This window comes from Netta rufina (assembly GCF_964035555.1).
Source record: "Netta rufina genome assembly, chromosome: 13".
Classification (NCBI taxonomy): Eukaryota; Metazoa; Chordata; class Aves; order Anseriformes; family Anatidae; genus Netta; species Netta rufina.
The window spans coordinates 11,130,487-11,153,090 of NC_140136.1; the positions used below are offsets into that span (position 1 = coordinate 11,130,487).

General features: G+C 59.4%; 1 protein-coding gene across 1 annotated transcript; it reads right to left on the reverse strand.

The window, feature by feature from the left end:
* Positions 1-347: 347 nt before the first annotated feature.
* Positions 348-7,455, reverse strand: CCDC102A (coiled-coil domain containing 102A; the record flags this gene model as incomplete). The annotated part of the gene is made up of 8 exons (XM_084294398.1): positions 348-923; positions 2,270-2,373; positions 2,470-2,640; positions 2,915-3,124; positions 3,234-3,350; positions 3,602-3,710; positions 3,831-4,048; positions 6,892-7,455. 8 exons carry the CDS (start codon positions 7,453-7,455, stop codon positions 797-799), a joined length of 1,620 nt encoding a protein of 539 aa, XP_084150524.1. The 3' UTR covers positions 348-796.
* Between the last annotated feature and the right edge of the window lie 15,149 nt (positions 7,456-22,604).

Genomic DNA, 22,604 nt, shown 5'->3' on the forward strand with positions numbered 1-22,604 from the left:
TAATGAGATTCTGTCTGAGCTCCTCCAAAGCCCTAGTGGCGCCCTGGGCTGGCAGGCGGGTACTGGGATGCAGAGCTGTGATCACAACCCAAGGGCCAGCACCTCTGCACCCATGGGTAAGCACCCCGGGGCCACCAGAGCAGTCGCAGACCACATCCCACGTGCAGCTTGCTGAGGAACATCATCCCCCAGGTGCTGCCTGCGGCGTGGCGGCCACGTGTACCTTTGTCCCTCCACCCTCGATCCCGCAGCAGGGCCCTGAGCCTGCCAGCAAGGAGCTGTGGAGATAGATCAGCAGCCCAAGACACCAACAGAGCCTGGGCCCCTCTGGGCTCTGTATTTATAATAAAAAATCATATACAAATACATACATACATATTATATATATATATATATATATATATATAAAAAATTGGGCAGGAGAGCCTGACTGGCTGCAGGGCCCTGGGTCACCCCACTCAGCACAGTGCCCCTCTCCACCCCAGGTTTCCTCCTCCTGGTCTGCTCGGTTGTTGCTTAGTTTTGCACCCACATCTCTTCCAGGGGGAGCTGGCAGCCAAGGGGCATCAGATACTGTCCGAAAAGTGGAGGCAGCAGGCTCAGGACATCCCCAGGCAAGAATCTTCCTGCTGCTCTGTTCCTCAGTTCCCCCATCCATATCAGGGTCATAGCACAGGTGATGTGGGTGCAAGGTGGTGTGAGATGAGCCTGGTGGCGACAGGCACTTGTTGGCAGGGAACCACCACAGGACATGCCCATGGCAGTGGTGGCTGAGGTGCTGCCCCAGCCCCAGGCACTAGGGCACTTGTATCTGCAGGTCTTCATCTTCATCAGGGTCGCTGGTGCCATCCCCGGGGTCATCGGGGCCGAAGCGGGTGCTGCGCATCTTGCCGAAGAGCGGTGTGCTCTGCTGCCGCCGCAGCCTGCAGAGGGAGAGATGCCAGGGCTGGCAGCAGGGCAAAGCCCCTGCCTCATCCCACCCACCCCCCCCAACTCATGGGGCACCCACTGAGTCTGGGAACTTGCACCAAACCAGAGAGGCACCCTCACATCCCCAGGGGACGTGCCTCAGTTTCCCCATCTGCAAACCCAGCAGCTTCTTCCCACTTCTCCCACGGAGCAGCCCCAAAGTGCTGATGTGGAGCTAAATCACAGGGAGCAGGGGGGGCTCAGCGTTGTAATGGCCCAGTCAACAGGAAGCTCAGTGTCTTTAGCTCCTCATTCACTTCTGCATTAAAATTCATCAGCGAAGATTTATGGGGCAAATCTGAAATCAAGGGCCCAGGACTGTGAAGGCACAGCTCTCCCACCGTTCCCTGGTTGTTTGCTGCATTTTACTGGAAAGCATGAATTATTCAGGGTGAGCGTGCTGGAGGGGCAGGGAGGGGGGAAGATGAAGCTTCCATTATTCCTCTATGATTTAATGAAGATGTCCCAATAAAATAAAGGAAGATTATAAAAACAAACTCCCAAAGTACCTCCCAGAGATGTTTTGGAGCAGAATTGATCTCTCTCATGGCCATTTTATCTCTTTATTGCTGGAGAAGCAAAGTGAGCCCAGTGAAAAGGTTTTAAGAGCAATAAAACCTGAGGCCTTTTCAGCGGCTGCTGGCTCCCTGTGCCTGCATTGCTGCTCCTCCTCAGGCTCAGGTCTGCCCAGGGCAGCCTGTGCCACCCGGGGACAGGGATGGAGGTGCCCCAGCAGTTGCTCAGGATCAGAGCCAGGCAGGGGCCAGAATGCAGTACAGGTCTGCAGAAACCTTCAGAGTCTTGAGCTCTGTGATTTGTGCTGTTGAATGTCTCAGGTGGGACGATCCCAGATGGGGACAGAGGTGCTCTCCATTAGGACAAAAGGCCTGAGCACCCTGACACCTCTCCAGCTCTGGGGACATCGCTGCTGGCTGGTCCCAGCACCTTCCCCTCACCTCCAGCCAAGGAGCCCAGGACAGAGAATGCAGCCTAGGCTCAGTTCCTGCTTCCCCAGCCCTGCTTGTGCTGCCCTCACCCTGGGCATCATCAGGTGAAATCCCAGTGAAGCCAGGCTGCACTGGTCTGCAAGCAGCCTCATGCTGGTTTAAGTGGGAGGGGAAGGTCACCCAGTTTCCACCGGCACAAACACTACTCCAAGGATGTGCTGGGAGCAGTGTGTCCCTGCAGCCACAGGTCAGACAATGCTTGAAGGTGCTGGCAGAGGGACAGCAGCCGCAGGGAGCACACCAGCCCACCCTTGTGTCCTCCTCAGCCCGTCACACCCTCTGACCCTGCTCACCGGGACTGCAGGTGCTCCAGCTGCACCTGGAAGCTCTCGCTCTGCTCTGTCTGTTCGTCCAGCGACCTCTGCAGCTTCCGTGCCTGGTTGTGGGCCTCATCCAGCTGCGGGAGGGGATGAGGACAGGGATGGGGCTGTCTGCAGCCACGGAACAAGCAGAGCCACCCCCTCCCCAGGGTGTGCCACCCGCAGGGGCTCACCTCGTCCTCAGCTTGGGCCAGCTCCTTCTTCAGCTCCTCCACCCTCAGGCGCAGCTTCTTCACCTCGCCCTCGTGTTGTTCCACGCGGCGGTTGGCATGGGCCAGTTCCGCCATCTTCTCCTGGTACTGCTTCTTCAGCTTGGTGTGGATGTGTTTCAGGTCGGCCAGCTCCTGCAGCAGAAGGGGGCTGAGCATGGCTGCTCTGCGGGTACCCCCCCAGCAGCCCCTCTCCCTCCCTGGGGACCTCTCCCACCACCGCCCACAATGGGGGAGCAGTAACAGAACAGAGACAGGGTCACTGCTGCCCCCTAAATGAGGGGTGAAGGCAGAGTTTGGGAGGAGGATGAACCACCTCTGAAGTGACAGGGGCACGCAGGGACCCAGGGCTCCCAGGGAGGGAGCAGCACAGGGCTGGGGAGGCCCCGGGTGGGATTGCCCCTCACACCTTGTTCTTTTCGAAGAGCTCGGCCTGGATGGTTTTGAGGTCGGTGTCGAGGGCGCTGGCTGTCTGGCGCCGCTTGCGAGCCAGCACCTCCTCCAGGTCCTCGATCTGTGCCCGCAGCTTCTTGTTCTCCCGCTCCAGGTTGAGCTTCTCGGTCTCCAGCCGCTCCCGCCGGCCCCACTCAGCCGCGTTCTCTGCCTGCAGCCGCTCCATCTGGGCAGGGGACATGGGGTAGCCCAGGGGGAGCAGAGGTTCCCTGCTCCTCCATACCCTCTCCTCTCTCACTGGAGTGCCCCAGCTGCCCCCCACCGCCCAGCCTCACCTCCATGCGCAACTCCGCCAGCTTCTTGTCCATGCTGGAGCGAGCACCCAGTTCATCCTCCAGGTCTTCCGAGATGCGTCCCAGCTCATCCTGGTGGATCTCCTTGAGGATGTTCAGCTGCACGGGGGATACAGCACCTGAAGCAGGCAGTGACCACCCACCCACCCCAAGTTGAGCTCCCACTGCCCTGTCCTGTCTCCACAGCCCCCTCTAGGCTGGGGGGGATGTGTCCCCCTTGGCCACTCCACAGCTGCCACCTCTAGCAAGGCCTGGAGTCTCCAGACCTCTGGGGAAGGACCAGAGTAGCTGGATCAATGGCACTACAACAGGGACATGCCCCCCCCCCGGCCTCTGGATATCTCACTCACCTGCTTCATCACCTCCTGCTTGTTCTTGTTGAGCTCCTCATACTTGATCTTCCACTGGCTGAGCTCGCCCTCCAGCTTCTCGATGTTCTTGCTGAGCGCCAGCTTGTCCCTGTGGAGAGGCAGCCCCAGTGAGGGCTGGCAGGACCTCGTGGTCCATCTCCTCTCAGTGGAGACGGCTGCCAGCCAGGCTTGGATGGCTTCCCAGAAGCCTGAAGCCCCAAGCACTCACTCCCGCTCCTTGAGCAGCACTTTCTGGGACTCGTCCAGCCTCAGCTTCAGGGCAGTGATTTTGGTGGCATCCTCCTCAATGACGCTGACGTCCTCCCAGAGCAGACGGCTCCGCTCCTGGCGGGAGAAGGAGGCCCGTGTGCCTGGGGCACCCCGCTGCTCCCAGCTCTCAGCACCCTCCTGCTTGCTCTTCAGGATGTTCTCCACCAGCTCCAGCTCCTGTAGTGCCACAGCCAGCCCAGCACAGGGAGGAAGGAGTCATGAGCAGGAAGCCAAGGCCTTCCCCAATGAGGGTGTAGCCCTGGCTCCCCATGCACCAGGGATGCCAGCCACTGCTCTACAGTGTGTGATAGCCATCAACATCCCCAGCTCCCGCTCCATATCCTTCCCTCCTGGGCCCCCTTTCTGGACAGCCCAGCCCCATCAAGGCTGATGAGGATGCCCCTGTGCATCTTCGTACTTTCACACCCACCACACTTCCTGCCTCCAACCTCTGCACCTTGCTCCATGTTCTGTGCTATCTTAGGGAGGGGTAGTACTGACTTATTACACCAATCTGACCATGACCACCATGCCACGGAGGTCTTTAACCAGGCTCCAGGAGTGCACAGCAAGTCAGCTTGCTGCAGAAAACCCCCTCAATGTTTGCTTGCTTGTGCTTTTTGCACGTCCACAAAATCCATGGGTGGGTGTGTAGAGTGCTGCAGCCTGGTCACTATCAAAGCCCTGCTTGCTCCTGGGGCTGGTGAAGAGGGAGCCAACACTGTTGACAGCAAGACCCCCCAGACAGGAGAGCTGCTCCTGGTCTTGGGAAATACCCGTGGACAAAATCACAGTGGGAGCTGCTGCAGGGATGCTCCTGGCTGTAAGAGGCTGCGGGTTTGTCCCCATCACTGCAGGGTTCCTGACAGGGGAGCTGCAGGGACATGCCCATGAGGGATGGGTCCCCCCCATCCTCCTTTCCCTCCTCAAATCACAGTTTTTTCCCCAGCAATCTGTTTTCCAGCAACATGATGTCCTCAGGAGCCAAGTAGAGAGCCTATGCTAGCTGTTTCTGTTTACCATGGGGTGTTTGGGATGCAGGGGCTGTGTGCTGAGACCCCTGGTGAGGCTGTACGGTGGTTGCACAGGAAGCCAGGGGAGGCTGCTGAGCCGCAAGCAGACAACAAGGTTTTCTGGTAAAGCTGTACCAAACTCAACAACACACCCCTGCTACAGATGCTGTGGCCTCCAGCAGTGCAGCACGATGACGTTTACTTTTCCTGCTTAAAAATGTGCAAACTGATTCCTTTGAGTTCTTACACCAGAAATTTCCTGGTTTCAGTGCAGAATAAGGCTTACAGCCATTAAGTGTAACCTCAATCCACTGCAGAACACGGGGCAGTCCCCTGGACAGCCTGTGCCTGCTACACACATACACCAGCTACCACAGCACAATTATCCATGCCTATTTGTTAGTTTATTCTCAGATTTCACCCTTGGCAGCCATGCAGTCAGATGTACTGAACCATCACGATACAGTTTCCCAAGGTACCACCGCTGCTCTATCTATCAGGGCAGCCATTTAATCACAGAAGTCTATCAGGTTGATAATGCATGACTTCACCTTGGTGAAGCCACGCTGACTGCTCCTGGAGGTCTTCCTGTCCTCCATGTACCTGGAAATGGTTTCCAGAATTAGCTATTCCATCACTCTTGTCCCAGCAGCCAGATTCAATTCTACTTAGGCTCTAGCTTTCCTAATTTCATCCCTGGAGGCTCAGTATTCAATGTCTCTGTATTCCTACATGGCTACCCATCCTTGTTTCCATCCTCTCTATGCCTCCTTTCTTTGTGTTTGAGTTTGACCAGGAGCTTCTTTTTCATCCATGCAGGCCTCCTGGCTTTTTTGTCTGACTTCTTCTTTGTTGAGATGCATTGCCTCTGAGCTTGGAGGAGGTGGTCTTTGAATATTAACCAGCTTCCTCGGACTCCTCTTCCCTCCAGGGTTTTATTCCACACTACTCCACTAAGGAGATCCCTGAAAAGGCCATAGTCTGCTTTCCTCAAGTCTTGGGTAGTGAGCTTGCCATGTGTCTTCCTCACTGCCCTAATGAGCCTGAAATCCAACATCTGATAGTCCCTGCAGCCAAGGCTGCCTTTTACCTTTATGCCCCCAACAACTTGGTGAGCATGAGGTCCAGCAGACCACCTCTCCTCATGGGCTCTTCTATCACTTGGAGAAGGAAGCTCTCATCAACGCATTCCAGGAGCTTCCTCGATTGCTTATGTCCTGGTGTCTTGTCCCTCCAACAGATCTGAGGGTGGTTAAAGTCCCCCATAAGGTCCAGGGCCTGCAAATGTAATGCTGCTTCTGTCTGTCTGTAGAGGGCCTCATCTGCTCGTTCTGCCTGGTGCGGTGGCGTGCAGCAGACACCCACTACAGGGTCACCTATACCTCCTTTACCTCTCGTCTCTTTAATCCTAAATCAGAAGTCCAGAAATTCCCAAGCAGAGCTTCATGTGCTCCAGCTGCTCTCCCACACGGAGGCTTTCAGCCCCTCCTCATCTTCCCAGCCAGTCCCTCCTGAACAGCCTGCATCCCTCCACTGCCACACTTGTTATGGGAGTAATCCCACCACGTCTCCATGATCCCAACAAGACAATAACCCTGCATTTGCACAAACATCTCCAGCTCATCTTCTTTATTCTTCATCCTGCGTGCATTAGCATACGGGCACCTAAGAAAGGTACCCTGGCATGTTGAGTTCCTAGAAAGGGATTAGGGGATTTTTCTACAACGGTGCCTAGGAGGATCTTCTTTGCTTACAAGGACCCTGTCCATCTGCTGACACTCCCCCACCTCACCGCTCCCAGGGGCTCAGTCCCCAGCCTGCCCTGCTCTCAGCAGCACCACCCCACCTGGGAGAGCTCAGCTGCGTGGCACCACACCATCCAACCCCACTGTCTGCAGGACCCCCCTCCCATCCCCAGCTCCTGCAACGCCTCCCTTTTCCCAATTCTTGGGATTTCCCCCCTTGCCTCCCCGCTGGCCCTAGCAGGGGCAGCGCCTGCAGCTTCACCTTGGCTTTGTGAGGCGCCTCGGCCCCCACGTCGCGCACGGGCTCCCGTTCGGCGTCGGCCTCACCATCCCCATTGGTGTCGGCGTCAGGGCTGTGGTCCCGGCCACGGAGGCGTGCCAGCTGCCGGCCCAGCTGCTGGCGCTCCTGCAGCCCTTCCTGGCGCTCGCGGCGCAAGCCGGCCAGCTCCTTGGTGAGGGCCTCCAGGCGGTGCCGCAGCTGCCGCACCTCCTCGCGCGCCCGGTTGCGCTCAGCCCGCACCTTGCTCCACTTCTCCCGCCAGTTGGCCGTGCAGTCTGACCACCACCGCATCGTCTTCTCCATCTGGGCTGCCCGTGCCCGTGCCTCCTCCAGCTCCCGCAGACGCAGCTCTTCCCGGCCCTCCCAGTCCCCCTCCAGCAGGGCTGGCGGGGGTCCGGGCGAGGGCGTCCCGCTGGGTGGCGAGGGGGGGGACGGGGCAGGGGCCAGCTCGCTCCCGCTGCCCCGCTCGGGGCCCAGCAGGGCCAGCAGCGAGCCCCCGTGGAGCTGGGGTGAGCCGGCCAGGCGCGAGGCCCCGCTCTGGCTCATGGCAGACCTCCCTGGTGTGGGCCCTAGGGCAGTCGCATCACCTTTGCCGTCGCTGTCGGGGTGTCCCCTCCGACGTGGGGGCCTGCGGGAAAGAGGAGGTGTCAGGAGAGGCTGGAGAGGGAAGAGCTGAAATGCTCAGGTGGAAGGGGATGGCATGACCTATGTGGTGGCATAGGGACAGCCACCACCTACCTCCTGGGATCATCCTGAGGGGCATCCCCTGGCACCAGATACTGGCATATGGCTCATTTTGGGAGGTGGCACACTAAGCTTTGAGATCTCCAGTGAGGTCCCTAGCAAGGACCCAAGCAAGGAGCCTGGTGACATTCCCCAGTGAGGTCCCCAAGAAGGCATCCAGCAAGGACCCAAGGGATGTGACCAGAAGAGTCCCCATTGAGGACCCCGGTGGCATCCTTAGAGAAATTCCTGGTGATGACCTCAGCAAGGACCCAAGTAATGACCCCAGCAGGGTCCCCAGCGTGTGGTGTCCCCAGCAAGGACTGCAGCTCACCACCCACCCACTGGCACCTTATCTTGGCTTGGCTCCACAGCTCACACTTGCCAAGTGCCCAGTGCGTGACAGGGATGCACATGGGGCGGGAGGTGGTTCTGCCACCCTGAGTTGCTTTCGAGGGGGGTAGAGGGCAGATGGGACCCCCATGCCATCACCCCCTTCAGGTGCCAACAGCAATGGTTGGGGCAGGATGGGGTCAGAAATTTCACTGCAGGGGCATGGAGGCAAGGCCAGCTGCCCTCCTGCCCCACATGGCACCCACCCCAGGGCTTGTCCTGCCCATCCTGGGCAGCTGCAGGACCCGTTCCTGCAACACACCAGAGTTCAAGCCTCCTCAGAGTTACCGGGGGAGCAGGGCTGGCCAAATCACAGGGCCCAGCTGCAGCCCCGACAGCTCCTGCAAAGGGTAAAGGTGCCAGCAGGATGGAGGATGGCAGGAGCAGCTGTTGGAAGAGCACTCCAGCTTGAAACCAGAGAGCCTCTGGAGTGCCAGCACTGCAGAGTGCATCCTCCCCACCACCACAGGGCCAGGCTGGGCTCTGCCAGCTCACCTCAGCTCTGAAGGCAGGAGGATGAGCGCGGAGGTGGCAGGATGCACTCTACGCTAATATGGGAACAGCAAGCTCAAGCCAGCTGCCTGCAGCTGTGAAACGACCTCGGTGCAGCAGGGAAGCCCTGGGCTCTGCCAAAAAGGGAAACCAACCCAGGAAACCTCAATGGGAGGTTGCTACACCTCCTAATGGGATAAGTACAGAGGCCAGGGCTAGCCAGCCCGCAGCCTGCCAGTCCATCAGCGTGGAGCCAGACCCAGTGCCGGTCTCAGCACTGCTCCGGGGGTCACCTCCATGCAAACCCCGCTGCTGCCAGGGCTGGGGTGCTGCCGGAGCCCTCGTGTGGATCCAGGAGCCCCCAGTGGGCACGACGTGGGTGCTCCGCGTGCTGTGGCCACCACGGAGGGGACAAACCCGAGGCTGCCCTGCACCTGTGCGGGCTGCCACGTCCCAGCAGCGGCAGCTCGGGGGTGCTCAGGCAGGGTCCGGGACCCCCGCAGGGCGCGCACCGGGGGGCGCCTCTCGCCGTGCCCACGCCAGGCAGCGACGCCGCGCTCCGACGGCGCTCAATGAAGCTTTGAGGAGCCCTACGGGAGGTGCAGCCGGGGGCTCGACGGCTGAGGCACTCACAGCGCTACCGCACCCCGGGTCCCGCGGCACCGGGGAGCTCCGCGCACCGCGGTCCCGGCGTCACCGGAGCCGCCCCCGCGGGCTCCCCCCGGCCCCGTCCCACCGCGCGCCCCCCGCCGGCCGCCCCGGGCTCCCCGCGGGGGCGGAGCCGCCCGTCCCCCGCGACGCCCCATTGGCCGAGGCCGCTGCCACTCAGCCGCCCGCTGGTGACGCGCCCGGCCCGCGGGAGCCGCCGCATTCCTTCGTGCCCCCCGCCCCGCCCGGCCCGGCTCGGCCCGGGACAGCCCGGTTCGGCTCGGGGCCGCCTGGCTCAGCTCGGCTCGGCTCGGCTCATCCCAGCCCGGCTCAGCCCGGCTCAGCCCGGCTCAGCCCGTCCCGTCCCGGCCGCCCCGCACCGCCCCGGCCGCGCCCCACCAAACTTTCTTGCAAGTTGTCCGCGCCGCCCCGCCCGGTGCCCGCGCCGCGCCCCCGCCCGGTGCCGCCCGCTCACCGGGGACCGCCGAGCTGCGGGCAGCCCGCGCGGCACGGGGCGCTGCTGGCGGAGTCCGCTGCTCCTCCTTCTCCTCCTCCTCCTCCTCCTCCTCCCGCCGCTCCCCGCCCCCCGCCCCGGGCCAGGCCACGCCACGCTCGCGGCGCTGCGCCGGGGCCGGTGGCGGCGGGAGCCGGCTCTGTGCTCGGCCCGCGGCGGGGCTGGGAGTGCACAAAGTTTTTGTGCACAAGGGCGTGCACAAAGTTTTGCACGAGGTTTTGCACGAAGTTTTGCACAAGGATTTGCACAAGGGCATGCACAAGGGTGTGCATGGTTTGCACAAGGGCGCGCTGCCACGCGGGTGTGCTGCACGCATCAGGGCCGTTTTGTGGTACTTTGGGGTTGTTTGGGGGTACTGAGGCATGCCCAGGGGTGCGCTCGATCTCGGAAGTCTGCTCGGGAGCGTGCACCCATGTGGGCGCGTTCACGTGCAAACTTGAGGTCGTGCGTCTGGGGCTGCAGCTGCCAGGCTTGGTCTGAGGGTTTGAGCACTTACAGAGCCATTGGAGATGCAGCATCGGAGGCTGGCTGTGAGAGCAGCTCCCACCCGCCTTTATCCTGGCCCTGTGTGCTCCTGGGGGTGCCACGCCGCTCCAGATCTGCCATTTAGGGGCTCTGGCCAAAGATCACTTGCCCCAGCCTCAACTGCAGAGGTTTTCAGTGGATTCCTCCCTGCTCCGTGGGACATAGTGCTGTGTTTCAGGGCCCTAGCAGTGATGGGATGGCCCGCCATGGGTCCCTGCAGGTGTGCAGGTCCAGGACAGCCACACAGTGCTGTGGGTCCTAGTGCTGGCTCTGCCCTGCTCCAACCAAGCAACAACTCCTCTAACCAAAAGGTTTTGTTCCAAAACATGATACTAGGAAAGCTTAGAATTGCCATTTGATATGGAGGCTGGCCACTGGAAGGAGGAAGCATGCTTTGCCGGAGCTGATCTCCTCCCCAGGGAAGGCACAAGCACCAGCCCAGCTTTTCACCAGACAGGAAACTCTGGGTGGTTGTGATGCACCCAAAGATGTTCAGGTCCTCCCATCCAGAAGCATTTCACATCACGGTATTCCCCTCCTGGATTGTCTTACCACCGCAACACCATTTTCCCTGGATATTTTTCCTTTCCCTGCAGGTTTTCCAGCCAACAGCTCTGAAATGTACGTGGCCCTGAGCACTTGTTTCCCATGGGAAGGGATGCGGTGCTGATGCCCAACACTCCCCCAGGTCAGGCGAGCGGGGAAAATCAAGTTAAAACAAAGCTGAAGTTGCCTCTGTGTGTTTTCACCCCTTCCCTCAAAGCCTGGTATTTTTCCACTGGAAGCAGCCTCAAAACATCAGGGAAGAGGGTTTGCTCTCCCACGCTCCTTCACTGCAATTTGCCTCGGAGAAAAATGATTTTGCAGGCAGTTTGAGGAGGGGCTGGCCCACGCTGCTGTGCTGGCCGGCGGGCTGTACTTTTACCTGCTTCCGGAGCTGCTGGCCCTTCTGGCACTGAAACAGGCTTGGAAACCTGTCAGAGCTTTTTGTTGGCAAACTGAGCAGTGCAGAGGGGAAGAAGAGCTGATGCCAGGTTCAAAAGACATTGAGGCTGGAAGTGAACTTCTTGCTTTTAGCTGGGAGCAGCAGTTATTTGAAGAAAACGAAGCTGAAAGTCTTGTTTGAGGAAACAGCCAGTTGTTCCAAGAACTTTCTTGAATTTTCTTCAGAAAATGCTCAGATGAAATACTGTAAGTGTTTCTTAACTGCTTGCTTGGAAATTGTCATCATGGTGACACCAGAAGGCTCCAGAACCTTCTGCAGCATTATGTCCTTTTGCAGTATTCACAGCTTGCCCCAAAAGCAGCAAGTGCCTGATGGTGCCCAGCAGTCTTCCACTAAATCCACCCCAAAGGGCTCCCATCTTCAGGATGGAGTCTGGTGGTTGTGCTGCTCCATGGGCTGAGACCTGGAGACTCATTGCATGGGTGGCTGCAGGTGCCAGGGACCCCATGTGGCATCGTTACCCAGTGATGGGTACTGGCACGGCTGAGTCCAGGCAAACTCATCTCACAGAGGGCCCGTGAATTTGGGCTGGGCTTCTCTTCCAGCTGCTCACCTCCATCAAAGCTCCCTTCAACAGGAGCTGTGAGAAAGAAGGCAGTGAGAAGCTGATCTGATGCAGAAACCTGATTATATCAAATGTGACTGGGGAGCAAATTGTCCTCAGGCCACACCAAATGGCAGACCTGTGCCCTCACGCCCTTCAGCCTCAGAGCTGAAGTTTGGCCATACCAGGGACACTGCCCCTGGTGTGCCAGCTGCGACCCTGGTCCCCAGCACAGCATCTGGAAAGAATAAGCAACAGGGAATATGGAAGTGCTGTTGATTTAGTCTTCTCATCTGCATATGAGCACTTCCTTTTTTGCTGCACAGACCCAAAATATAGACAGTTACCCAGCGGCTCGGCAGCTTCGCTGTGGTGCCTGCGCCAAGCTTGTGGCACAGCAGCTCCAGAGACACCTGAACACCGCTGCAGCTCCACCAGCCCAGCTCCAGCAGGTAGGGGCTTCCCTGCAGGAGTTGGGGACTTCCTGGGGTTGGTGGGTGGGAAGGGTTCCTGCGCAGCATGGGGGCTTCCTGGGGCCAGGGCTGAGCACACAGCACAGGAAGGAGCTGCTCTCACCATGGTGTCTGCACCTCCCAGCTCCCTTCCCTTCAGCATCAGCATTTTCCTCTCTTGGCTCTGTCTTGGGGGAATGATGGTCCGTGGAGCCCTCACGGGTGCTGGCTCTCCTCGGGAGCTGCCCTCAGCTCCCGTGCTGCCTGGAGTGCTGCAGGCTGTGCAGTGGGATGGATGTAGCAGCAAAGTGCCCGCCGTGGGCTGCCAAAAACTGCTATCGCACTGGGGACTATGGACAGCCTGGGGAGCAGCCACCTGCTGACCAAGGCATTGCTGCTGCTGCCATGTGCAGGCAGAGCCTTGTGGCAGTCATGGCTTGGTGCTCGGGAGGTGTCAGCACAACAGGGCATCACCAGCCCACAACCCTTCTGGGAAGTCCAGCTGCACTGGTCAATTCTGGCCTTAGCAATGCAAAAGGGTCTCTCCTGCTATGCCCCGATGGCAGTACAAACATTTCTGCGTGTATTTGTGCATGGGGAGTACACCGCTTTGAGGTCTGTGGTCTCTCCCTCACAGCAGGCAAGCTGCTGCTCTTGGGGTTGTTGTTGTAAGTGCAGTAGGAGCCGAGAGCAGATATGAGGACAGTGTTGCAACAGATGCAAATCTTACTTGGTGCTGGGGATGCTTCCTCCTGGGGAACTCAGGACCAGGACAGTCCCAGTGAGCCCTGGTGCTGCGGCAGAGCGGGTGGCAGCACCACAGGGATTTGCATGGCAGGTGGCAGCACCACTGGGATTTGCATGGCAGCCTGTCCCAGCCCTGGCTGGCCAGACAGTGGCTGGACGCTTCCCAAGTGCGATCCCAAGGCTGGGACTTGGTAGTGGGTACCTTTCACAGGAGCAGAGAAAAGCGCGGAGATGCCCACCCTGCTGCTGACCACCCTTGTCCTCTGCCTCGCTGGGTCTGTCTTGCCATACGAAGGTAGGGGCATCTCCTGTAGATCTTCCCTGTGCCACCTTGCTGCCAGCAGCAGTCTGGAGGTGATGCCTGCTGGTGTTAGCTGTGTGGTTTGGAGACCAATTGGGACTTCCCAGCTTGGGGGGGAAGAGGGGGATGGGAAAAGACTGGGGTGAGGGGGATGGCGAGTGGGGAAGGATGCTGTGCATTGAGGCTCAGCTCCCAAAACACTTCTCGCAGACATAGAAACTATACAGAGCTGCATGCAGCACCTGGATGAGGGGCTGGAGCAGGGCAACCCCCAGTACAACTGGGACAGGTGAGTGGCAGCTTCATCCCTGCTGTCCCCAGACCCTCCACATCCCCTGCAGCCTCAGGGGCCCGCTCACACTGCACCCTGTCCCACAAGCCCTCCTTTTCCCCTTGCAGGTTAAATCAGCTTGAGCAGGCGCTAGCCCGCAGCAAACCCGGCAAGGAGGGATGCCACTTCCAGACCAGTCTGGTCGAGGCCCACGTGTATAGTGTCATGTCAGACAGCTTCAAAGGTTTAAATCTCAGCAGCAGTGCGGTCAGTACCCCTGTGCTGCCAGGCTCTCCCTGCAGCATGCACACAGCACCGGCCCCTCCATCCCTCCTCCCTGCACGGGATCCCCCTAGGGGGGATGCCGGGGTGGCTCTCGGTCACCTATGCGGGGGTTGATGAGGAGCAGGTTGGTTTTGGGCACCTTCTGAGCATGCTTTTACACAAGCCCAACCCCGGGAGACGTGGCCCCAGGCAAACCGGCTGCAGATCCCCAGCGCCGACACTGGGGGGCTTCCGCTGCGCGCTTGCGGAGAGCCGGGATTTTCAGCCAGCCCCCTGTGCCTTGGGCCCTGAAGATCCTATTTTCCAAAAACAAGAAGCCCCGAACCGTGGCTCTGCTCAGCAAAGAGGGAGATGCGAAGGACGGGGGACAGCACCGGGGCCGCTTCCGCAGTGCGGAGCAGAGGGGTCCTGAGGCAGCCCCGCAGCACTTCCTGCAGCCCCGGCGGCGAGACTTCCTCGGCTCTGCGGTCGGGTCGCTCCAGCCAAGTTCCCTTCCTCGTAAAGCGTAGCTGCTGCTGAGCAAAGCAGCTTTCGCTCCAGTGTGGGTGCCCATGTGTTAGCTGGGACCCCTGCTCGGGACCTGGGGGAGCAGAGACACTCTGGGGGCACCTCCCAAAGCATCCTGCTGCGATGCCCTCTGCTCTCTGCTTGCCCCCCGAACATGCCAGATGGGGTGGACTTCTATGTGTCCTTCTGCCTGCAGCCCCAGCCTGTGCTCGTCTTCAGCATCGGGACTTGGAGCAGCTGCTCCAAGTGTCCACAAGCAGCTCCGACACCACGGTGGGGCTGGGGATGTGGTGCACCGGGCTGGAGCTGCCACCAGAGCTGGGGAATGCTGTGGAGTGATGCTGAACTGGGGTGGCTGTGCCGGGGGGCAGCCAGGCCACCACCCAGGCCTGTGGCTCTTGTGGGCAGTGTGGGGCTAGAGTACTGCTGGGCTGGCAGGGTGTTGGGTGGCAAAATGCTTTTCTGCCCTCCCAGCAGGCAAAGAACAAGGGGCGAAACAAGGCAAAGCCCAAGCACGCCATAAGATTCCCAATGGAGCTCATGAAGGGCATGCGGGCACGGGAGGAGCACAAGCTCATCTGCATTTACATCCACAGTCCTTCCATCTTCCTGGTGAGTCAAGGCCTGTGCTGGTGGGGTGAGGGTGCCCGGGGAGACTTCTCCAGCCACCCTGAGCAGCTCCTTCCAGCAGCACACTGGCCCAAATGCCATGCATTGCCTGCACCATGCAGGGTGCCTGGGGTGGGTGGGATGTCCTTTGAGGCCGCGACGGCAGCCTGGGGTCTTCAGGCACTCCCCACAGGAACCCTGGCTCTTGCAGGACGAGCAGAACAGCTCTGTACTGAACAACCACATCCTGGGAGCCTTCCTGCAGAACAGGACCGTGACCGGGCTCAGGCGCCCCGTGGAGATCCAGTTCTGGCACGACATGGTGCTGGTGAGCAGAGCTCTGCTGTGGGCACTGGTGATGCTGGACACAGCCAAGCTCTGGGGATGTGGGGGATCCCCAACATTGTGTTCCCTCCTGAGTTGGGAAAGATAAGGTTTCTCCCTCCTTGCATCAGGATCAAGAAGTTTCTTTGCATCCGGGGGGGGGGGGGGGGGGGGTGTTCTTCCCCAGGGAGCAGAGGCTGTTCCCATCTCTCACCTCCTCCATCCCCTTCCCACCAGGATGCCTCCAACGCAACCTGTGTCTTCTGGGTGCCTGGAGCTGGTAAGTGTGTCCATAGCCAGGATGGGGGGATGGTCAGCTCGCTGCCAACCTGAAGGCATCACCTGCCAGCCCCCAGGCAGCTCTCACCATGGGAAAAAGGGAGAAGACAGAGCAGGGCCAGCAAGGAGCCAACAAGCCTGCCCCTGCCTGTCTCCCATCCACTGTGTGGCATGTGGGGAGCTGGGGCACCCTCTGACAGCATCTCTCCCACAGGTGCAGGCAGAGCAGGCAGATGGAGCAGAGAGGGCTGCAAGACCCAGCACAGAGAGGGCACCGTTGTCTGCCTCTGCAGCCACCTCACCTACTTTGCCGTCTTGATGGTCCACAACCCTTCTTCCCTTCCCGTCTTCCCCCTGTTTAGCTCTGCAGGCAGCTCAGTGGGGGTGTGGGTGTGCGTGGGTGTATGTGGGGGTGCAGAGGGTGCTATGAGGGGTGGTTACTGCAAGAAGATTCCCCTCCTTCCCCTCATTTTCCCAGCTGGTGGGTGCTGTGTGGGACCTTCCTGTGGCTCACCCCGTCCCTACCTCTCGTGGGCAGATCCAGGCACAAAACCTGAGCCAGCCTGTGCTGGAGTCTCTCACCTACATCAGCACTGTGGGCTGCTCCATCTCAGCTGCTGCCACCTTCTGCACCCTCCTGCTATGCTGCTTCTTCAGGTAGAGCCACGCCGTGCCACACCATGCCACTCCATGCTGTGTGCCGTGCCGTGCCGTGCCCTGCTGCCAGGTAGGCACCCCTCGGCACCCCCTTGCCTTCTCTGCTCTTGCAGGCGCCGGCCAAAGGACATCACGACCAGGATCCACATGAACCTCCTGGCTGCGCTGTTCCTGCTCAATGGCAGCTTCCTGCTGAGCAAGCCACTGGCCACCAGCACCAAGTGGCTCTGCCAGGCTGCTGCTGCCCTGCTCCACGGAAGCCTCCTCTGCTCCCTGGCGTGGATGGGTGCCGAGGCCTTCCACCTCTACCTCCTCCTTGTCAAGGTCTACAACATCTACATTCAGCACTACCTCCTCAAGCTCTGCCTCTTTGCTTGGGGTGAGTGGCTCCCATGGGCTTCTGCTGGCACCGCTGCCCCTGCCGAGCCCCACACAGCCTCTGCTCGCCCCCCAGGTCTGCCCACGCTGGTTGTGATGGCTGTTCTGATCTTCAGTGGAGAAACCTATGGGTGCCATGTCATCAACACCACTGACGGCTACCAGAATATGAACATGTGAGTGTGGGGGCTGCTGGATCCCCACACACCCCAGGTACCCCTCGTACCCCAAGCTCCCCATGCAGCTCGGGTTCCCCATGCACCCAGGGACCCAAGGCTGATTTGGGCCCAGGGCCAGCACAAGCCGGTGGTAGCTCTGCAGGTAACACTTTTTATCAGCTTGGACCTTTCTCTGGAACCCTGCAGGCCCCCACCTCACTACAGATGGGAGCACCTGCTTGCCATGCCCATGCCCCCTCACTGCTGGATGCTGTGGGCCTCGGGCAGCTTCAGGGGCATTTTTCCCCCATAGATGCCCCATCTCCCAGCACCATGGGGTGATCGGGGATGGCCGCATCCCTCCCTTCCTCCCTCCACCACCAGCCCTGCCACACACCCAGCCCTTGGGTTATGGGCACTGGCCCCTGTCTCCACACGGGTGTCTCTCTGTCAGGTGCTGGCTCACCAGCCCGCTGGCCCACTTTGTCACCCTCTGCTACGCTGGCCTCATCCTGCTCTTCAACACGCTGATGCTGGCGGCCGTGGTAGTAATGCTGAGGAGGATCAAGTGCCAGAAGGGGCAGGCAAGAAGGGACTGGGCAACGGTGCTGGGGCTCACCTGCCTGCTGGGAACCACCTGGGGCTTCGCCTTCTTCAGCTTTGGCGTCCTTCTCATCCCCCAGCTCTACATCTTCACGATCCTCAACTCCCTGCAAGGTCAGTGGGGAGCACCTGGGCAGGGAAGGAGGTCGGGGGGAAGGGAAACTGATGGGGGCTTGCAAGCTTGCCACTCTTCATCCTTCCACTGTGGCAATGGGGAAGCCTGCAGCCGTGACCGTGCCACCGCCCCCCTGCAGGTCTCTTCATCTGCCTGTGGTACATCACCACATACCACCGCAGCAGGTCCAGCTCTGACAGCAGCACCTCCAGATAACACGTCCTGCTGAGGGGCTGTGGGGATCCAGGAGCTGCCGGGGAAGTATTGGAGCTGCAAAGGAACTGCCCAGAGCCAGGGGCCTGCAGCCACCTGCAGCACCACTGCTGTGCCCAGCTGCCCTGCACCACCCTGGACACTTGGCCCAGGGGGGCCCTGCTGCCCCCCTCGTTTTTACTGGAACTGACTTCTCCCACAGGGTGTAAATGGGCTGGAGCAGAGCAGGACATGGGACAGCCAGCCACTGGCAGCCTCTATCTCACAGCAAAGCAGCAGGCACTGGTGCATGGTGATCATTCTCCCCAGCATCTCCTCCTCCAAGAGTGAGGTCAGGGACAGCGGCTGCCCACAGCCCCAGTTGCCAGCAATCACGCACACAAGGGCTTTGGCTTAGTGATTCTGGAGTAGAGAGGAGGATGGTAAACAAGTAAGTGAGCTGACAGCAAAGATAAATTGGCTTTCCTCCCTTCTCTGTTATGAAACTGGACTCAGAGCAGAGCTCTTCAATGCAAATAAACTCTTTATCAGGGTTTAAACAGCCCAGCCTGCAGGAAATAAATAGCAAGGACAAACTGTGGGGACTGGAAGTGTGGGTTGGAGATGGTGATCAAGCCCTGACCCCCATGCGCTTCCCAGCACGCAGGGCTCTGTTAGTCTGCAGCTACCCAAGCCAGCTGAAGCTTTGCCCTTCTTCACCCAAGATTTTGGATCCAGGCGTTCATCTCTCTGCTGGGCTGCAGGGACTTCACAGGTGTCACACCATGGAGATGGTGGCGTGGACATGAATCTCTGTACCTCTGTCCCCACATTTGCAGCTCAAGGGTGCAGGGCATGGGCAGCAGCAGGACAACAAGGCCATTTACTGCTGCTGCCAGTTTCTGCTCTGGCGGCAGGAAAACAGGCATCACGAGTCAGCTCACTGCACATCTCTTTCTTCCCGTGTCACTCCATTGAGCGCTTTTCCCTTTCGCCAGAAAGGGAAAAAGCTTCATGGGGCCTATTTCTGGGAAGCCAAGGAAACCACTTGCTCTTGTTCTTTGTTCTGTTCACAAAGGAAAGAAAGTGCCTCTGAGTTTCCGTCCATCCCACTCACAGCAAGGACAAAAGCCCTCCCGTTTTGGTCTTTGAGCGCAGTGCTGGAGTGCGCTAGGCACAGCCACAGCCAGCTCCATGCCCTTGTCCTGCGGGCTCTCTTGCACCTCGTGGCTATGAGCTGTGCATGGTTCAGCGCTTCAGCATCTGACTTTGGCCATTAAAAACAGCCTGGGCTTTGGTGAGGTGCCAAGTGCGGGGCAGCGAATGAGCCCCACTGTGAGCACCTCCTGCTGGGGAGTCGCTTCCCCGTTCAGGCAGCTCCAGCTCCAAGGGAAGAGTTTTGTGGCATGAGTCACGCAGTTTGCTGGTGACTGTGTGCACTGACACCGGTGCATTCATGCGCCTTATTCCTGTATCCGGCTGCTCTTGGAAAACAATCACCTCATCACTGCCTCCCTGTGCAGGCTACCCCAGGAGCACCAGGGCAGCGGGGTCCCAGTGGGGCACGGCACTCCCGAGGGAGCCAGGCGGAACGTGAAGGTGTTTTCCCACACTGCCAGGCCAGGAGCAGGGATGAAGGGCACCCCAAGGACCCCACACATGTGTCGGCATGGCGATGGGGACTGAAAGAACATGACTTTTAGGACCGAAGGCACAGGGCTTTTGCTGCAGGCAGCACAGGGAGGGCTGAGCCCCCAGGCCTCCTCTGCTCCCTGCACCAAGTGCACAGCTGGTGTGGCCTCTGCATGGGCAGGAGGGGGAGCAGCCTGTCTCACCTTCTCAAGGAGAACTGATCCTATTTACCTTTAGCCTTATCAGGCAAGATTCCGTGTATTTTGTCAGCATTTGATTCCTTGAGTGGGATGGGATTTCTGAGCTGGGCAGCAGCTGGGATAAGGAGGGAGCCTGGGACTGCATGGGATTGCAGCCCAGGGTGTAGCCAGGGTTTCTGCAGGGCAGGAGGCTCAGACCCACAATTGAGCCCTGCAGAGGGGCAGCCAAAGACCCGTGCCAGGCTGTCAGGGCTGATATTCCTGCCTCAGCAATGGCAGCTGGTATCACCCCTCTGCCTGCCACTGCCACGCCTCACCACCAGCCTCAGGCTGACGTGCCAGCCCAATGGAAAATCCTCAAAGTCTGTGGGGAACAACCAGCCAAGGAAGAGCCTTTGGGGGTCTAGATTTGGGACTTCACTGCTGGTGCCTGCTGGAGAGCTGACCAACACCACTTTCGCATGTCCTATGGGAGCATCTTGATCCTTGTACTATCTCCAGGATCAGTTTTCACTCTGACTTCACAGACATTCCTGCCGGCTTGTTTGTAGTGCCAAGCCCAAACAAGATGATTTTATTGCTCTCTACAGTTGGGTTTTACAGTCCTGGTGCCCAGCAGGTTGCTGTTGTCATTGTTGCCAGAAGGAGAAACCCTTATGAGGGGAGGTCTGGCCTCCTGATTCGGAGACCTTTGGGGTCCCAAGAGGCTGTAAAAGGTTGACTTTATGATCAAGGCTGAAAGATGCAGGGTCAGAGCCATAAGTGGCCCCTCATTGGGCACCTACGGGCAGGGCAGTTTTGGATCTGGACACAAGGGGGACAAGCCAGGAGCAGCTGGGGACTGAGGCTGCTCAAGGCAAACCTCACCTCTTTCCAGAGGAGCTGCCAGCTCCCTCTCCACCTCTGCCTCCTGCTTTCCCATGCAAATGAGCTCTCCCCGATGCAGCTCAAGCCCAGGCAGCGTGCAGCCCTCAGGGCAGTACATGTTTTTGTGAGACTGGCTGGGAGCGGGGCCAGGTGAGGCGAGCAGAAGGGAGGCAGGGCAGGGCGAGAGCAGCCCACAGCTGTGAAATGGGGGAGGCTGAGGTGCTGGCATCCAGCTATTCAGGACCGTGCTAAGTGCTGTAACAAGGGGCATCGCCATGGTTTTGACTGGGGAGGCTCAGATTGGGCACAACAGGAAAGTCTTTGCTAAGAACGTTGTGCAGCCTTGGGATGTTCACTGGGATTTCTATCCCTGGAGCTTTCCCAGACTCAGCCCACCACAGGCACGGCTGCCCTGCCCTGGCATTGCTCACTGTCTTGCTCAGCAGGATCTGGGACCTCCAGACGTCCCCTCCTACCGGCACTGCTCTGTGATGTGGCTGCATCACCCTCACCCTTCCCCTGCACCAACTGGAGCTGAGCTGAGCCCAGCTCACGGTTCACACCCCAGCAGCACCTCTCCAGGGACGAGCACCCCTACCTGCAACAGGCAGCCAGGGAGGCAGGAGCCAGCCCCAAGCCCTGGAGAACCAGCGTGGGCCCAAGGGGGGATGAGAGGTGTCAGGGATCACTGCACCCAGGGACGTCAGAGCTATCAGCGAGCAGCCCTCCCCTGCCCTCCCCTAGCCACAGACCCCAGCCACTGGGGACACCATGGGAGCAGCAATGCCAGCCTGAGCTGAGCCAGCCACAGCAACCACAGCAGTAGCTCCTGTCCCTGTGCCACCTGAGGGGAACACGCCACCCTGGCAGAGGCTCCAGATAAGGGAGGTGGCTCCCAAACTTCCACGTCAGGTGGAAGCAATAACGCAGGGTAAAGAATCTTGGAGAGGGGTTGGGGGAGGTGATTCGCGCTCTGGGCTGGGGCCGTGGCTGCTTTCCAGCAGGACTGGCACAGCCCAACGGGTCTCCTGCCTCTGTTGCCCATGCCTCAGGCTTCAGATGACTGAGATACCCTTGCCTGCCAGCAGCAGCCTGGTGGTGAGCTCATCAAGACACATCCTTGCCTGGCTGAACCCCGGCTCCCACAGCTGTACCTCTGCCCTGCTCCTCACCCACCCAAAGCGTTCACACCATTTGGGGACAGGTCTTCTTCCCTGCAAGGCTTCAGGCCATACAAGGGCTGCCTGCAGCCCAGCCCAGATGAGACACGGGGATACCCCCAAGGGACTGTAACAACCCTAGATAACCACCTAGGCTACCAACAAATTCACACTCACATGGACAGGCTCTGGGGTAGGTGCTCGCACAGCTTTTAGGAACTTTTATGGCTTTTAGGAACTTCCCAGCTTGAGCAATAAATCCTTATCAGGCCAAAAGACTGCTGCTGGCCTGAGCCCAAGGGCAAGTTTCCCTTGTAAGGGACAACACAAGGATTTCCTCCCCCCTTGCTCTGCTAGGGTCTTTGAAACAGCAGCAAGGCCTGCTGACTTCAAGATAATCCGATAACATCAACAAGTGCAGGCATCAACCTAAAAATAACTCTGTTAACCTCCTGATAACGTCAAGTGCAGACAAAAGTCCCTTTGTTACATAAACAGTTACAAGAAAATGGCCTAAAATGTCCTTTCCTCATCAGAGTCACACCAGAGGCGTGACCACGGGACAGGGGGCAGCACCTGACCCATAGGAGAGCCTCATCCCTGACTAGCCGGAGGAAGGAGTGAAGAGTGGGTCCAGCAAGGGCCGGGAAGGAGGCAGCGATACTCTGCTTGCTGGTCATTTTTGTGTCTTTTTTCCCAGGAGGCAGATTTACGGTGGTCCCTGATGGGGTCAGGCGAAATGGTCAGGGTGACCTGTGGGAGCAGGCTCAGCTCGTGGCGACGCTCCCACAGCTCTGGCTGCGTGCCGATGCTCGATCTGAAATCGGGCTCAGCCCCAGTCTCCATAGCATGGGACCGCTGCCCATCAAAGGGAGCTGTGTTAGCCATGGCGTGGCCACGTGAGGCCATGTGAACGGCCCCGGCAGGCAGCCTGGCTTCCTGTGGGAGCTGGAATTGGAACAAAGTCAGAAGCAGCTTGTGGGTGATGCGAATGGAGGTGCTGGACTCCTCCAGTGCAGGGCAGGAGGGAGGGCAGAGGCACCACCCCTGTCTCCCAGCACAGCCGCGTGTTGCTCCTTTGGCACAGAGGCCGACTTTTGCTTCTGTGCCACC